Source organism: Tinamus guttatus, unplaced genomic scaffold (assembly GCF_059628265.1).
Source record: "Tinamus guttatus ecotype Peru unplaced genomic scaffold, ASM5962826v1 Tinamus_guttatus_pri_ptg000172l, whole genome shotgun sequence".
NCBI lineage: Eukaryota > Metazoa > Chordata > Aves > Tinamiformes > Tinamidae > Tinamus > Tinamus guttatus.
The window spans coordinates 3,658,670-3,675,785 of NW_028288706.1; the positions used below are offsets into that span (position 1 = coordinate 3,658,670).

The 17,116-nt window shown below is 60.8% G+C and overlaps 1 protein-coding gene across 1 annotated transcript; it reads left to right on the forward strand.

The window, feature by feature from the left end:
• Positions 1 to 627: 627 nt before the first annotated feature.
• On the forward strand, positions 628 to 16,644 carry FBXL16 (F-box and leucine rich repeat protein 16). The gene is made up of 6 exons (XM_088523072.1): positions 628 to 746; positions 12,926 to 13,645; positions 15,005 to 15,513; positions 15,690 to 15,774; positions 16,039 to 16,102; positions 16,371 to 16,644. Exons 2-6 carry the CDS (start codon positions 12,941 to 12,943, stop codon positions 16,517 to 16,519), a joined length of 1,512 nt encoding a protein of 503 aa, XP_088379198.1. The 5' UTR covers positions 628 to 746; positions 12,926 to 12,940; the 3' UTR covers positions 16,520 to 16,644.
• The last annotated feature ends 472 nt before the right edge of the window (positions 16,645 to 17,116 follow it).

The following is a 17,116-nucleotide window of genomic DNA, read 5'->3' on the forward strand; positions in this document are numbered from 1 at the left end:
GCTGGGCACAGCTCCCTTTTCTTGGCAAAGGCAGCCGACCCACACGCCAGCAGCACCTCGTAGTGTTGGGAGCCCCAGGCCCCACTGCGCCTTGCAGCTGGAGGGCTACATGCCCATCATCCATCCATCTATCCATCTATCCATCCACGCATCCATCCATCCATGCATCCATTCATCCCCCTCCTCAGTCCTCCCCACCCCAGCTGGTGCCCCTGTCTGTCCATCCACTCCTCAGGCTCTCCCCGTGCCCCCCGTCCCCTCGCTCCAGCAGCTCGGACACTCTACTCGGAGGCCTTCCCGGCGTGTCCGTCCCCTCGGCGCTCCCGCCGGGCCGCACCCCGCGGTGCTTCCCCATCGCTCCCGGGGCCGTGTCTCTTTAACGGGGCCGGGTGCTGACACCGTGTGCGCGTGTGTGTGTGTGTGTCTGTGCATACGTGTGCGCGCGTGTGCGAGCCCAGCTCGCATCCTCCATCCCGGCTCCTCGGGCTGGCAGGAGGGGGCCCGGCTCGGCCCCCACCTCGGCGCCTGCGGCTCCTGCTGCGCGCGGGGCTCGGCGGCGGCTGCCGCGGGCCCGGCTCGGCCGCGCGGGCTGGGCAGGCGCGGGGCGCTGCTCTGCCTTCGCCTTCACCGGGGCTTTTTCCTCCTCCTCTCCTCCCCCTTTCCTGTTTCTCGCGCTGCCGCCGCTCCGCACATGAAAGGACGGGCTGCCCGCGCCAGGCATGGCATGAGCTAGGGACGCGGAGGAGGTAAGAGCCGCTCGTCCCGCTGCGCGGATCCTTCGCGGCACAAAGCGCCCATCGCCGCGCGCTCCGGCCGGGCCCGCCCCGGCTGCGGCCGTTCCGGCGGCGGGGGGAACGGGCTGGAATTACATCCCTCCCTGATGGAGCTGGCGGCATCATGGAGCTGCGGTTATATAACGGCGGCGGGGCCAGGTGCCCGTGGGTACCGCGCGGCGCGGCGGCTGCAGGTGCCTCGCGGCGCCCTGCGCGGAGCCGCAGCGGCCGGGGGGGGCTACGACCCCCTCCCCAGGCTCCGGGCGGGGGGGGAAGGGGGGATCGAAGCGCCTGAACGTGACGGGGCCGAGGGGGCTGGGGGCGGCCTGTTGCCCCCCCCATCTCTGGCCGCCCCCATCGATGCCTTTTGTGCGGCTGCCGGGGCTGGCATTGGGGCTGCGGGGGTGCAAGGGTGGGCAGCGCTGGACCCCTCTCTCTGGCCTCGAAACTTGCCTTGTCAGGTGCCACGGGGTGGGAGGAGGAGGCTGGGAGGTGCAGGCGGGGGCAGCAGGGCCGGGGGCCAGGGCCCCGCTGTGGGGATGGGGCAGCCCCAGTGCTGGGCTGCCGCCTGCTCCCCCGCCAAGCCCCAAAACACCCCAGGCCTCACAGCTGCCCCAGAGGCACCGGGCAGGCAAGTGGGACTGCAGTGCAGGCTGCAACCCAGCACCCTACACCCCAGCTCGGCTCTCCTCCACTCAGAGGCGACACAAGGTGGGGTGGCCAGGGGGGACCCCCTGGGAGGGACCTGTCCCCATCACTGGCCTGGTGACCACAGTGATTTCCAGGGTCACCACAGGGCCAAAGGGAAGGGAGGAGGGGAAGGCCCGGGATGGGACAGACAGGGACCATCACTGCCACGAGGGTCCCGTGCAGCCTGGCTCTGCACGAGTGACGCTATGACCATTTGGGGAGAGACCCTGCAGGCAGCTGAGGAGGGTGCTGAGGGCTAGTGAGGTGCCAAGGGTGGCTGTGTTTTGGGTGGGTGGTAGCGAGCGCTGTCAGCAGGGCATAATCAGAGATGCAAGAGCAACAAGAACATCTTTCTGCAAGGCCATGGGACAGGACAGGACAAGACTTGGGTGCTCACTGGCACCCCTGGACCTCCACTGGGGGAGGTTGGGCCAGGCCCTGCTGCTGCTCCCCCTTGGCCGGGGGAAACCGAGGTGGGGGATGCTGGGTTCAGCAGCTCTCACCGGAGCCCTGCAGCCTCAGCACGTTGATGGGCACTGGGCTTCACCCGGCGACTCCATAGCACTTGGCCCAAGCCACGTGTGGGTACACAGACTCACTGGAACCAAAGGGCTGCCCAGTGCCCCCCATCTGGATGGCACGTGGGTCTGTGGGGCTCCAAGTTGTGATGTCCCCTGGCAGCGCAGCACAGGCAGCGGCAGCGGGAGCTGTGTCGTGCTGGCATTTCCCCTCCTCGGGAAGCTCGGTGCTGATTTCACTCCGGCTACCAGGAAGAGAGAGGGAGGTGGCTTTGGAGCGAGGAGGACTCACTTTAGCATCCATTTTTAATGAGATAGATATCTATTTTTCCCCGAGCTGGCTTCCCCCACATCGATCCCTTTTCCATCCTCCGGGCCTGTTTTTCTCTCCCTGCCAGCAGCTCCATCGCAGCAGGGATGCAGTAGGCCAGAGTGTCTCCCTAGTGCTCAGAAATCTCATTTCTCATCAAAATCCTGTTTGCAGTGGCAGAAGGGGTCCTTGTACAGGCCTGGGGCTGGGGCATGGCAGAATAGGATGGGGACGGACCTTGTCCCCTTGCTCCCCATGCTGGGAGCTGCTCTGGGCCCTTGATCCCCCCAGAGCTGACCAGGAAGGACAAGGCAGCCGTTCTTTGCTGAGCTGTGGTGCTTTTTGACCTCTTGCATGAGCAGAGGTGGCTCTGGCAGGCCTGGCCAGCCAGGCTGGAGAGGTCTCCGTGTCCCCTGGCACTGCTCTTCACTTGTGCTGTGTGTCACATCCCAGCCCACATCCTTGCAGTATCCTGCTGTGGCAAGGAGGCCCCTGTGCCCCATGGGCACCGCAGCCCAGCGAGCCTGGGGCAGGATGCTCCCCCGGCTGCCCACGGATGAAAGCGAAGGGATCTGGCCTCAGCCCCAACCCTTTGGGCTCAGGGACCCTGGGGAAGGGGACCCTGCTGCCTCTGGGCCTCAGTGCTGAGCCGGCCAGGGCCACCCATACTTGGGGTTCCCGGGGTTCCAGGGCCTCTGGCTCACAGTGCTGCTGCCTTTGGTCTTGAGGGATGGCAGCAGCGTTAATACTCCAGAGGTTTAAAATATTTCTGGCAGCCCAGGATAGCACCCTCCTCCCTGCTGTTGGTCAGGGGACACCACTCACTGCCGGCGCCTCCCCAAGCAGAGCAGCCTCCAGCAGAGTATGGACAGGGGGAAGGGGGTTGGCAGCTCTGTTGGCAACTCCTGAGAGTGTGACCAAAACACCTGCAGCTCCCCAGAATTGGAGGAACAACCGCAAGAGCCAGGCAAGGGGCCTGGGCTCTCCCGGCATCCCCCTCACTGTGAGCCCGTGTACAGCACCCCCATCTTCGTCCCCATCCCTGCCAGCAGGATGTCCCACAGCTGCTCACCCCGGGTCAGGCTGAGCCCCAGCCTGCCGGCACCGCGGGGGCTGCCGCACAGCCTGGCACGAGCAGAGCTGGGAGAGAAGCTGAGCACTGAGGGCTGCGGATGGGTGCACGGCGCGTCCCCTGGCTCCGTGTCAGGGCCAGGACCTGAGGAGCCCCAGGGAGCTGCCGGCACACAGGGACAGGCTGTGGCACCAGGGATGGTCTGTGGGACAGGAGCTCCCAGCCAGCAGAGCGGGCGCGCAAGGGAGCCGGCTCCTTCAGCAGCATCCCACCTCTGCTGAATCCTGCACCAGCCCTGCACAAGGCACCGAGGAGCTGGAGCCGGTTAAGGGGGGAGCAGGGTAACGTTTGGGGAAGGCGGCAGGAGAAAGGGGCTGTTTTGCCAGAGTTGCTCCCTGATAGAGATGTAACCCTTGCTCCTTCTGCTCGGGGCACTGGGCTGCTGGCAGCTGCCCCGCAGAGCCTGAGCGGTCGCAGAGCTCTCCCACGAGCAGTTTAAGTGAGCAGCTGGTGCGACTTAGCCAGCACAGTGCCAGCCCGCACTGTGTTCACCCGCGATAGTGGCTGCACAGGGGCGAGCGCCAGCGCTGGCCTGCGCTGCTCCAGCCCCGACGCCGCTCAGGCCCCAGCCCTCGGCGGCTCACGTGCTGCCGAGCCAGAAACACCTCTGTGCAGTTAATAACTTCCAGTGCATTTGCCTTCCAGGAATGTATCTAGCAGCTTTTTGATCCCATGTCAGCATTTAGCAACCACAACATCCTGCAGCAAGAAGTGCCACAGCTGATGCCCTCTGTGAGCACCACTTCCCTGTCCTGGAGTCCTGCTCACTAGCACCGCTTCCTGGTGCCAGGGCAGCTCCTACTCGCCCTTTCCAGGCCCCTGTGCTGTATATTTTATCCAGCTTGTCCTCAGCCTGGTTTCCAGGCTGGCCCAGTACCCCCGACTGCTGCTTGCTCATATGGCCAGCCCGATGCTTCTGGCTGCAGGTGCCTGTGGGGTCACAGAGGACCGAGGTAGCTGCTGCTGGTGCAAGGCAGGGACTACCTGAGCCCAAAGGAGATGCTTGGCCACAGTGCCCTTCCCAGTGGTTCTGCACTGACAGTCCCCAGTCTCTGCGAGGGTGGGCTCAGGCCAGGCCTGTGACCACTCCAAGCTGGTGTTGTTGCTCTGCCATCCTGGAAAGCGGCTGGTTTCCCCTGTCAGGCAACCCTGTCCCTGAAGCTGGTCTCTCGTGACATCTGACCCTGTGGAGAGATGCCCCAGGTGGGGCCAACGCAGGACCCACTTGAGGAGTCAGCCCGAGTCTGTGCCATGGGACAGAGACCTGTAGGACTTAGCTGTCGTGCTGGCCTGAGGCTGAGGTGGGGCCCTCTGTGTCTGTGTGCAGCCGTTGCAGTGTGTGGAGGGAGGACACTGTTAGAATCAGAGGGTGAAGGCGCTGGGAGCCCCAGCTGCACCTGGGGAGCACCTCAATGTCCTGCAGAATGGAGTACGTGGGAGCAGCCATGGGAAGGGCTGGAGATCCCAGGCAGCACAGCCCTGTGGGGACGGGTAGACCCTCACCATGGTCATTCCTCCTTCCAGGCCACAGGATGGGCTTGTTGTTTTGTTTACCTGTTCCTGGGAGTGAGACAGGCAAAGGTGAGAGGCTGTAATGTGCCAGGCTACACCAGTGCCTGCTCCCTGCCTGGACGTGCTGCGGCTGCGCTTGCAGCAGAGGCAGGTCAGGCCACGGGGAGGCTGCACAAGGGGAACTGCCCTCTTTTGTTTTGCTTTGGTGGTAGGGAGCAGGGTGAAGCTTGGCTGAGAAACACCAAAGCAAGAGCAGGTACCACCAGAAGAGGCTACAGAATGTGGTCTCAGGTTAACCACAAATCTGTTGCATTTGGCTCCTTTCTGGGTCTGTGCATGGCTCCGTCAGCTCTCATGGCCATCTCAGAAGCTCCTCTTCGTTGGAGAATCCCCTATTGCTGAGACTCCCTGCAGGACTGAGAGGGCCAGGGGTCATGGTGCTGTTGAGAATTGAAGGGCTCCTACAGGATTGATACTTTGCAAGATCTGCATCCCCTTTTCTTTCAGTAGTAATGTGTCAGTCTCAGGCTTCTAGGCCATGCTCAGCTCCCTGGGTCTGACCAGGTCTATTTCCCCTCCTGGGGAAAAAATCACCATTTTGAGAACTACTCCAGCAGGTGCAGGCCCTAGCTGGTACCCTAGCTGGCACCACTCTTAGATGGGCAGCATCACCTCCTGTCTCAGGCTGGGCTAATGTTGAACTGACAAGTGCTGCTGCTAAAGGATGGCTTGTGGCAGCCAGGGGTGACCACACAGACTGTTGCAGTTTGTCTTCCCCTGGCCTGGGGTGCTGGAACTCACCCTTTTCCCTTGCTCTAGGGGGACCCTGCCCTACCATTTCTCTGCTGCACTACGGACTGGCAGGGGCTGTTTCCCTGCTTGCCTCAGGGCATAGGCTGTCTTTAAGCTAAGCAGAAATCTCAGCTGGTGGGTACTTGAGCAGAGTTTTCCTTTTTCACCTGTCTCTCAGGATTTATTTATTTATTTATTTATTTATTTATTTATTTATTTGCTTCTTGAGTGCAGAGCTTCAGCCAGGGCTGTCTGGACATGCCCCACATACCTCTGGCTGTGGGATCCATATTCTGTGGGGCCCACTGTCCAGAAAGGCTGTGACCTAGTGCTGGGAATGGTGCTGGGGAGTCACTGTCCCCAACTGCTTTGCTGCTCGTCCTCTGGGCAAACTGAATCCCAGAGATGGATTCACCATCCAGTCCAGGGCAACACTGGTAACTGCAGGCAATAGGAAGTTGATAGGAAATCAATCATTTCTCCTGCCTGCCCCATCCCACCCGAGTTTCTTTGTCTGGGCCAAGCAGAGTGGATGGGAGGAGAGGCTCTTTCCCACCACAGATCACAGGCTTGTGCAGCAGGGAAATATGTGGTGTTGAGTTTGGAGCTGTGCTCTGAGCCTCTCTCCCACCTGCTGTGTGTGAGTACTGAGCCTGGGAGCGCTGATCCACGTGTACACATATACATATGCACGTGTACAGGCAGCCTCTCTCCCTAAACACACCCACTGCCCCTCCATCTGCAGGGGAGCAGGCAGCTCCCCTGGGGCCTCCTGCAGCTCCTCTGCATTGCTGGGGTGATCTGAGTGCTCAGGGTGAGCCTTGCCTCAGGGCCTGGCATTTGTACGCATCTGACTACACATGGCACAGGCAGTGGTCTGACCTGATGCAATCAGAGCAGGAGGCAGCTTGCACACCACTGAGCACCGCATGGGGAAGGCGATCTCCTTCCTTATAGTAGGATATCTTTATTACTACAATATACCTCAGCTGACAGGTTCAGTACCCAAAGCAAGTGCTTGTGTGGCAGTGCTGCTAGTTTGATCAGTAGCATACAGATGAAGGAGTCCAGGGGAGCTGTTACCCTTGAGACTGCTGGACAAGAGCTTCGGTTGTGTGTTCTGCCACAGTATTACATCTCCGATGTGTTTTCCTTGCCTGTAGAGCAACTTGATTTGCTGCATTAGTAAAAATAGATGGGCTAATGAATTCAGCTGATGCAACCCTGTGTGTATGAGCATGTGTGCATGCGCATAGCTCTGTGTTTGTGTGTATATGTGCATATAGATAAACATCTGAATGCCAAGGCTCGTATAAGGTGCATCCACCAGCCTCTAGGGCCCTGATGAGGCATGTGTTTGTGTGTGTATGTGTCTGTCCATGCGTGTCTGTGCGTGCATGTCTGTGTGTGTGTGCAGGAAGCCATGAGGAATGGCTGCTTGCTGCCTAGCAGCTCCGTGTCACTGAAGCAGTGGCTCAACAGAAATAATTTTGTATCAGTCCTGGCTCTTAGCGGTGTGATAGCAGGCTTCACAGGAGGACTGGGGGCAGCTCCAGGGCCCCGCAGGGGGGCAGTGGGGCAGTAGGACAGCCTCTCAGGGGTGATTTTCAGGCGTGTGTCTGCAGGGTGCTCCTTCCCCGAGGCCTTTCTAGGGCCTCCCAAGGACGAGCCCCCGGCCCCGGGCGGGCTCGGTGACCAGGCCCGGCCTCCGGGCGATGAGAGCCGGGGCCGCTGTCCGCGGTGCTGAGCGGGGCCGCCGCTGTCCGCGGTGCCGAGAGGGGCCCGACCGGTGTCCGCGGTGCCGAATGGGGCCCGACCGGTGTCCGCGGTGCCGAGGGGGGCTCGACCGGTGTCCGCGGTGCCGAATGGGGCCCGACCGGTGTCCGTGGTGCCGAGAGGGGCCCGACCGGTGTCCGCGGTGCCGAGGGGGGCCCGACCGGTGTCCGCGGTGCCGAGGGGGGCCCGCCGGGTGTCCGCGGCGCTGAGCGGGGCCCGCCGTTCCCCCCTGTGCTAAACCGGGCCCGCCGCTGTCCACGGTGCTGAGCGGACCGGTGGCGTCCCCGCCTGGCAGCGGAGCATGTCCGGAGTCCCCGGGAACCCCCCGAGCGCTGCCGGTCCGAAGTCCCGGTACCCCCGAGTCCGGCTGCAGCAGGACAGCGCTCTGTCCCGGCACATCTCACTTGCTGCAGCCAGGGGTCCCCCCAGCAAACACGCAGTACAGGGGTGGCACTAATAGGGTGACTGATGCTGCTGCTCATCCCTAGAGACTCTCATCTCTCCTTGCTGCCACATGGAGTCAGTACAATTCTCCAATGGCCTGGACCAAGTCTGTCTTTCTGGCGGCTTTCATCTTGTTTTTCCTGGCGTTCTCACTGTGTGATGTTTGTAGTGACAGGCTCTTTGACCCTCTTCCTCCTCCTCACTTCTTGAGTCAAGAGCCACCCCCACCTCCACCCCCACTGACAGTCACTGTAGATGAGCGCAACCTCATGAATGGAGTGATTTCTTTGGCAATGACATTTTCCATAAAGTGTGCACCCTGGAATGAATTTAGGAGATTGAAAGGCTTTGCCCTTTGTTCTTGTAAGGCTTCCTCCCACTGTAGACTGGGAGCTGCCACTCCACTGCTGGCAGACACCAAACCCTGAGAGATGTGACCTACAGAGAGCAAAGGGGGGATTGCTATAAAGACGGATGTGCAAAGTGCTGAACGCTCTTTCTGATGGTGTTGTGATTGGTCCAGCCATAGAATCTGCAAGCAGTGAAATGATAAGGACAGGGTGGAATGCTGGATCTTTGCTCTTCTGTTGTTCTGGGGAGACCAAAAAGAGCGTGGAGTATGGAATTTCTGATGCATCATAAGGAATATGTAGAGATGAGGCACCAAAATGAGGCATGAGAGTCCAGAACTCAGTACTGACATCTCTGAGACAAAGGGCTTCACACCTTCCTATCACACCATTGTCCCAGCAACTTAGAAGAAGAGTTGGAACCAGAGGTTTTGTGTTTTCTGGGTGTCCAGCTCACAACAGCTGTATTCTCTGTAGGATACACTACTTGAATACTTACCCTGGGCCATAAGCCTGTAGGATTTCTGCAGTGCCGGTTTGCAGATGAGAGGTTCTTGTAGCAGTGGGGGCAGGTCCCAGTGCTGACTGACCCAGCCTGCCAGAGAGAGAGGAGAGAGTAGTGATCCAATCAGGATACCTCCACAGCCTGTGGTCCTGTTATTCAGGCTAGGGTCCACCCAGTGTCTTGTCCTGGTCCCCCCAGGAGCAGTGTCTTGCTCCTTTCAGAATGGTAGGAGAACCCCAAATCCCCAGATGGTCATTTTCCTGGACAGATGTGACTATGTGTATGCAGACTGGCTGGATATAGCAGTTTTTCTACCTGTCCATCATCCTGCAGCTGATTCTTGGAGCACGGCTTTGCTCCCAAAGCCCGGGGTCTCTGTTTGTATTTCTATTTGAAGTGACTTCCCAGCTCATTCATTTTTTTCCCTTTCTTTCTTTCCATGAGCCAGACAGTCAGTCTCAGCCTAGGACAGAGGGATCCACCTTAGCTTTCCAAGACAGGACCGTCAAAGCGTCTCATCCTCTGAGCCCCACCTTGAGGGTGAACCCAGGTGTGTGCAGGATGCACCTGCTGCCAGGACTTCCCAATGGCTGAATTTTAGTTTGAGAACTTGTTAGCATCTTTTCTTCCTGCAACTGTCCCCTCCCCAGAAGCCTCCATGCTCCTTACTTGCTCTCCCATGTCCTGAGGCCCTGGGCTGCCCCTCTCCCAACACCTGGTCTCTCCGCAGTAGGCAGCCAGGACAGTGAATTGTGCTTGCCATGGGCTCTGTGCTGGAGCGACAGCCTTTCTGTGCTGTGTAGTAATTATCTGTTTTAATTTGTGTTGTATGCCTGTGTTAGACAACCTGGTGCATGTTCTGTTTGCTTCCCTAATTGCTGCCAAGCTCTGAGCTACTGGTTTTAAGTTCCTTCCTTTTCTCCCCTCCTCTTCTTATGCTTTCGAACAAATTTAACACATGTGCAAGCATCAGAGCCCCAGATACTGTGTAGGGCTCTGTAAGTATAGGCAGGGTCTGAGTGAGAACTGGTGCCAGCCTGTCTGCCCATCCCTGGAGGATGGTGTCTCACGGTGCTGATGCCACCGATGTGATGCCATCGGGTTGCTGGCACAACTACATCAGTGCTGCTTGCAGTGTGGCAGAGGAGAGCAGGTTTATCAGCTCAGTGCTGCTGTGGCCCTGCTTCCCCCTCCTCCCCGTTGCTGCCGCCTGCACAGCGTTGCCTCCTCCCTTGCACTTCTCTGGCTGCTGGCTCCGGGGAGGCAGTTCTGCTCACTAAATGGTCATAAAACTACTCCACAAACCTGGAAGGAGGCCAGAGCTCTGTGTAGATTGCCTTAGCACCAGCTCCCATCCCGCATCCCTGGTATGCTGGGTAAGGAGTTCCTGGGATATACTACATGTGTGCACCCTGTGGTGTTTATATTCGTAGATTGGACAGTACAGCTCAGCTGTCTGTGCTCTTGTTCTCTTCTACCACTCATTTCAGCTGGCTTCTCTCCTCCCTAATTGATCCAGAAGGGTTAGTCATGGCATCGTACCCTGGGAGGGTAAAAACAATGGTTAGGTATGTGAGACAAGGGACAGGAAGGGAGATTCCTGCTTTCCAACCACAGCCCAGGACCTACATGGAGGAATGTGGAGGTCCAGCCCTGGAAGAAAAGCTCAGCAGGGCATCGTCCCCATACCCGCAATCCTTCTCGTAAGCCACCGTTCACAAACCATGCCCATCACATTTGAAGGTCCCTGGCTCACCAGTCATAATACTGCTCCCTTTTTTACCCTCAGTCACCAGTGTAATAAGGACACTTCATTAAGAGCAGGCACCCAGGGCAGGGAGAGGGTCCAGGCCAGGAAGTCCAGCTCCCAGAGAGGAACACGGCTAGAGCCATGTCCCTGCCAGGCTTCCTACATCAGGGCCCTGCGTTCTCAGTCTCAAATCAAGCGCCTAATATACTCGCCTGGCTTCAGTCCTGGCTTTTAGCTTGGGTCCATAGGGAGTTGGCAGCAGAGAGTGTCCTCAGACCCCATTAGCCACCACCAAATGGATGTGCCAGCCAGACATGGTTACTCACTGAACAGTCTTCATCCCTTGGGTGTTGGGGGACTCTCTCCCACCAGTCTCTGAGCTGAGCTGGGCTGCTTGGACCCTCTGCCCTTTCCCTTCCTCGAGCTGCCCACAGCCACTTCATCTCAGCCCCATTGCCTCCCTCAAGCAGGCAGAAAGGGGATGGAGCGGGACTCCAGGTGGCACTTGTCCTCAGGGCCCGCCTGAACGAGCAGGGTCCTTGCTCCCGAGGAGAGGACCCAGGTCCTCTTCAGTGAGAGTCGCCTTCCCGAGCAGCTGAGTGCTTCCCGCCAGCCACCAGCCCGCGCGGGGACAGTGCCGTGCTGAGCAGCCGTGGGGCTGCTGGCAGGGCAGAGCCGCCCCTGCCAGGCAGGCGGTGCTTCCCGGGGAGCCAGCTGGCACCGCGGAGCTGGCATCTGCGCGGGACACGGCTCTGCGCCAGCCGGCTGCTCGCGGGGCACAGCGCCCTGGAGCGGCACCGCCAGGCAGACCGGCCATGGGTGCCGGGAGAACTTGGCCTGGCACCAGCAGCCCCCCAGAACAGGCACCAGCCTGGATGGGAGGGGACCGAGACCCCATCAATTATTTACATCTGTATTTATAGAGGGAAATGTGTTTAATAATGCATTGTGGGGTGCGGTGGGGCTGTTTTAAAGCTTGCCTGGCTGCAGCTGAAATATTTATTGGCCTGGTTTGCTGTGGTGCCGCCTGGCTCGCGGGCTGCAGGAGACTCAGCTCCCAGTCGACACCAGCTCTGCCATCCACTGCACGGCTGGCACACGGCACCCTCTGCCTGCCTGCACCAGCTCTGCCTCTTCCTTTCTTCCTCTCCCTCTCTCCTGCCCACCCAGCCCTTCCCACGCACCCTGTTGTGAGGGCACCCACCTCCTTGCCTCCTCTTCTCCCTCCTCCATCCCTCCTTTGCACAGGCCTTTCCTGCTCCCTCCCTGCCCAGGCTGGACTGGCTGGGGTAGCAGAACGGTCCCACGCCGCTGTCCAGGCCTTTGCAGCGGGGTACTCCTCTGCCATGAGGACAATGCACATTTGCTGGTTTTCCTCAGATTTGCCCTGAGGGGGGTCCCCAGTCTTTCCAGGGTGTCACTACAGGACCTGCACCGCCTAGGCAGGCCAGGGCTGCTGTGGGAAGTATCTGGGGGTGCTTCTTGAGGTGGGATGTCCTAGGGCAGCTGGAGTGGGTTCCTCTCTCCTCTATCATAGCCCCCAAATGCTCCGGCTCCTGGGGGGAAGTGGGTGAGGGGTGGATCTGTGGTTCAGTCCTGGCACCTTGCACTTTGCAATGAAGTGATGCAAAACCCAGAAGAGGTTTCATGGACAAATGTGCCTGCAGGGAACATTTGGGGACAGAACTCTGCCACTACTGGGGCACTGCAGACGCCAGGGCCACACAAGCCCTCTGAGGACACTGCTCTGCTCCCTGGGCAGTGCCCAGCCCAGCACTGGCCTCGTGCAGCACCCACCCTACTCGTGGTTCTCTGTTGCCCTAGTGCTCCCAGCACTGCCCTGCTCCCCACCATCCCCTAGGGATGCTGAGCTATCAGGCAGAGTTCCCAGAGCTCAGCAAAAGCAGCTGGCTCTGCCCGGGTCTTGCTGCCTAGGATGGCCCATTCACCCAGCCTGGCAGCAACCAGCTATGCTCTGAGCACTGCGGGCTGCCTTTGGGGAGATCTGGCTGAATCTGCTGGCTGTGACACATCCGTCACAGCGGCTCACAGGACAAGGCCTATGTGCCTGCAGAGGAGCACTCAGTACCCACGGGACTGCAGGGTGGCTGTGGTGGCAGAGGGAGGTGGGAAGGTTGCTGTGTCCCAGCCGTGGTTCAGAGGTGCTGTGGGAGATGACAGAGAAAAAGGACCTCCCTCAATTCCCTTCTCCCTTGTACCGACTCTCCCTTTTGTCGGGATGAGCCAGGTGCCCCTTCTCCCAGCTCCTGTCGGTGACCCAAGACCCTCCTCTCCTGAACCCCTCTGCAGTTCCTGGCAGTCAGGGAGCCCAGTGCCCACGGCAGCTCCTCACCCCTCATGCCTGTGTTGCAGAGAGACCCGTGGAAGATGTCGAACCAGAGAAACGGCGACACCAAGCCCCCATGTTTGCCCCGCAATGGACTGGTGAAGATCCCCACACAGCCCAACGGACTCGGCTCCGCCAGCATCACCAAAGGGACCCCCGCCGTGAAAAACCGCCTGTGCCAGCCTTCCTCCGTGCCTGCCATCCTCAGCCCGGCCTTAGCCAACCACAGCGACCTGCCCATACCCAGCCTGGCATCGCCCCTGTCCTTGGCCGCTCTGGCCGGAGTGTCGTCCCCTCCCAGCGCCTCCCTGGTGGGACTGAACTCGAGCGAGGCCTCCCCCAGCAAGGAGCAGCCCTCCCCGGAGCGGCTGCCCGGCTCTCCCTCGGAGAGGCAGCTGGCGGTGGACGAGAAGATCCTCAACCGCCTGTTCTGGTACTTTTCAGCCTGCGAGAAGTGTGTGCTGGCCCAGGTGTGCAAGGTGTGGAGGAGGGTCCTGTACCAGCCCAAGTTCTGGGTGGGCCTCACGCCCGTCCTGCACACCAAAGAGCTCTACAACGTCCTGCCCAGTGGTGAGAAGGAGTTCGTCAGCCTCCAGGGCTTCGCTGTCCGGGGCTTTGACGGCTTCTGCCTTGTGGGTGTCTCCGACCTGGACATTTGTGAGTTCATTGACAACTATCCCCTGTCCAAGAAGGGGGTGAAGTCCATGAGCCTAAAGAGGTCAACCATCACAGACGCTGGGCTGGAGGTAGGTGTCCCCGGTGCTGCCAGGAGGGGAGTGTGCCAGGCACCAGCCTCTCCATGGCATGGGAAGGGGTAGCCATTGGCCTAGCAGCACCTCCATCCCCCTCAGCCCCCATAATCACCCTGATGGGACACTGGCATCACTGCTGGGGCCTAGCACAAACCCATCAGCCTGCGAAGTGCTCCTCATCCCTGTCCTCGTCCCTAGGAGCACCACTTGCACTGGCTGCACCCTCCAGGCCAAATCTCTCCTCCTCAGCCATTGAGCCCTTTTGAGCACTTGTCCCAGTGTCCCATCCAAGCCCTGCTCAACCTTCTCTAACAAGGAGTGATTCCTCTGTCCTCGGCAGGGAAGTGACTCCTTCAGGCCTGGGGCAAGACCTACAGTGGGGCTTTATTTTGCCTCTGCTTTGCCTGCCCTGTGGCAATGTTTCTGCAGGGCTGGGGGGGCTGACAGCCTTGCTGGTGCGGTGCCGCCGCAGCCGTGTCCAGCTCCCGCGCTTGCCATAGCAGGGAGCTCCCACTGCCACCGGAGCTAGCGAGAGCTCTTAGTGGAAGCAGATGGGGAAGACTCGTAAAAGCCAAGGCCTGCTAACCGGGAGAGGTGAACCCCTGACCACACGTGGTCACATTGCTCTAGTGCAATGAGGTAGCACTCATCAGCTGCTTGCAGTGCCTAACCCCACATTCCCACCTTCTCTGCTCCTTTGCCCATGAGATAAAGTAGGCAGGAGCCTCCATGCTGCAGTGCATGGGCTGTGCTGGGAGCCCCAGCGCTCAGCCACACGCTGTGGGAGCTCTGCCAGGCCAGGCTCACAGTCCGGGCGTCCCCTCTCCTGGGCGCTGCGGTGGGAAGGACATCTTCTCTCCTCTCCTGCATGTCCCCTTCTGGAGGGGATGTTTTACTCTGACACGTGGGCTGTGCTCTCTCCACATGGAGCTGCAGTGCGGGCTGCTCCCCTGGGCTTCCTGGCCTCTGGGGCTGCCCCCTCTCTTCACCCTGCTGAAGCTGACATGTCCCGTCAGCTCGGGGACAGCTCCAGAGATACAGAGGCAAAACAGGGCTCCAGGAGGAGGTGGAAAAGGATGAACCTCTGCAGTCTGGGTCCATCGCTCGGGAGGTCATGGGGATCCATAAGCTACTGAGAGTGGGGGACGGTTGGAAGGGCAAAGGGCGGGTGGCAGTTGCAAGAGCCCAGGGGGAACGTGGGGGCTAATTCAGCACCTGATGGAGCCAGGCAGGGCTGTGAAGGGCCTCACTGAGTCTCGCTGGCATGGCAGTGGGTGGCACTGGCATGGGAGGCTCTGCGGGAAGGCCGGGCCGAGGGGGTGCTGTCTGCGTTGACCACAAGCCTCTCGCCAGGTGATGCTGGAGCAGATGCAGGGCGTAGTGAGGCTGGAGCTGTCGGGCTGCAACGACTTCACGGAGGCCGGGCTGTGGTCGAGCCTCAACGCCCGCATCACCGCGCTGAGCGTCAGCGACTGCATCAACGTGGCCGACGACGCCATCGCGGCCATCTCGCAGCTCCTGCCCAACCTCACCGAGCTCAACCTGCAGGCCTACCACGTCACGGACACAGCGCTGGCCTACTTCACCGCCAAGCAGGGCTACACCACCCACACCCTGCGCCTCAACTCCTGCTGGGAGATCACCAACCACGGCGTGGTCAACATGGTGCACAGCCTGCCCAACCTGAGCGTCCTCAGCCTCTCGGGCTGCTCCAAGGTGACAGACGACGGCGTGGAGCTGGTGGCCGAGAACCTGCGGAAGCTGCGCAGCCTCGACCTGTCCTGGTGCCCTCGCATCACCGACATGGCCCTCGAGTACATCGCCTGCGACCTGCACAAGCTGGAGGAGCTGGTGCTGGATCGGTGAGGGGCTGCAGCAGGCTGGGAGCGGGGCCGTGGCGGTGAGGTCTTGCCTTGTCCCTCGGCACCGTGCCCTGGGGATGGCAGCGAGATGGCCATGGCCTGAGCGGGACTCCACGGCTCCTTCCCTGGGCCGTGGGCCTGTGTCGGACCAGCCTGATGCCCGCTTTCCCCGGCAGGTGTGTGCGGATCACCGACACCGGCCTCAGCTACCTGTCCACCATGTCGTCCCTGCGGAGTCTGTACCTGCGCTGGTGCTGCCAGGTAGGCAGGGGGTGCGGGAGAGGAGCCCTCCCTTCCCGCAGCGCGGCTTGGCCCCCTGCTTCACCTGGAAAGCCAGAGAGCCGGCCTGGCATGTGGAGCCGTGTGGTGCTGGGAAAGGGAGGAGAGACCAGGGGTCTCATCCTGCCACCAACCCCAGCTTGGTCCCCACAAGGCTCAGCTGCCTCAGAGGTGCCAGTGGGAGTCGCGCCGCTCCTGGTGGGTGCTGTTCCAGGAGCCGGGATCCCAGCCCTTTTTCTTTCCTAGGTGCAAGACTTCGGCCTGAAGCATCTCCTGAGCATGGGCAGTTTGCGCCTCTTGTCTCTTGCAGGTGAGACCCCTGCACCCCTTCACCCTCGGCCTGGGCACCCTCACCCCTGTGCAGGGAGTGGGAGGATGGGGAGAGCCTCCACATGGGAACAGGGACAGGCCCCTGGGGACAGGCTCAAGGTGGAGCTCTGATGTCCTGTGCCACAGGTCCTGGTGGCACTCCCCGTCCCGGTGGGCTCCCGAGGGACACCGGGGCAGATACCCAGGCCACGGGGATGGGCACCCGCAGCACGGCCACCCTGCTGACGTGCTGCGGTCTCTGCTTGCAGGCTGCCCCTTGCTGACCACGACGGGGCTCTCGGGGCTCGTGCAGCTGCAGGAGCTGGAGGAGCTGGAGCTGACCAACTGCCCCGGCGCCACCCCGGAGCTCTTCAAGTACTTCTCCCAGCACCTGCCGTGCTGCATGGTCATCGAGTAGCCGCTTCACCGCGCGCATCGGCCTGTCCGCGGAGCCGTCTTCTCCAGCCCCAGCCCAGCACTGACCCAGCCGAGGCGCACCATCGTCTGACATCACCCACCTGATTTCTTTCTGTCTGGGGGGAGAGAGACGCAAGAGACAACGTCGATTTAAGCAACCGTGTGTAAAGCCAAATCCCTCACATCGACACATCGGACGCTGACACCGTAGAGACTCGTCGCTCCAGGAGGAGGAGGGGGACGGGACGGCCGGTGCCTGCGCCCCCTCACTGCAGCCTGATGGGGTGCCGGACATTCCCCACGTCTCCATCGTCGTCTTCGTCGTGCGCTGCCCTGCAACCCCCTCACAAACAAACAGACAAACGGACGAGCAAACTGCCAAAACCGCAAGCGGACAGAGCCGAGCAAGGGAGGAGGCGAACGCAGGGCGGGCCGGCAGCGGTGCCATCCACCGGGTCCCTGCGCTCCCGCTGCCCTAGGCGAGCTGGGCGCTGTCTGCTCAGGCAGGGAGAGGAAGAGGAGGAGGAGGAAGGATGCGTCCCAGCGGGCAGCACTTTTCAGCCCTCCGGTGGGACGAACCTCGGTGCCCTCGAATGCA

Excerpts from the sequence above, each read along its gene's own strand:
- FBXL16 (XM_088523072.1), top strand. The coding sequence starts at position 12,941 with ATGTCGAACCAGAGAAACGGCGACACCAAGCCCCCATGTTTGCCCCGC. Across the intron at positions 15,775-16,038 it reads ACCTGCGCTGGTGCTGCCAG|GTGCAAGACTTCGGCCTGAA; the intron begins GTAGGCAGGGGG and ends TTTCTTTCCTAG. Across the intron at positions 16,103-16,370 it reads GCGCCTCTTGTCTCTTGCAG|GCTGCCCCTTGCTGACCACG; the intron begins GTGAGACCCCTG and ends CTCTGCTTGCAG.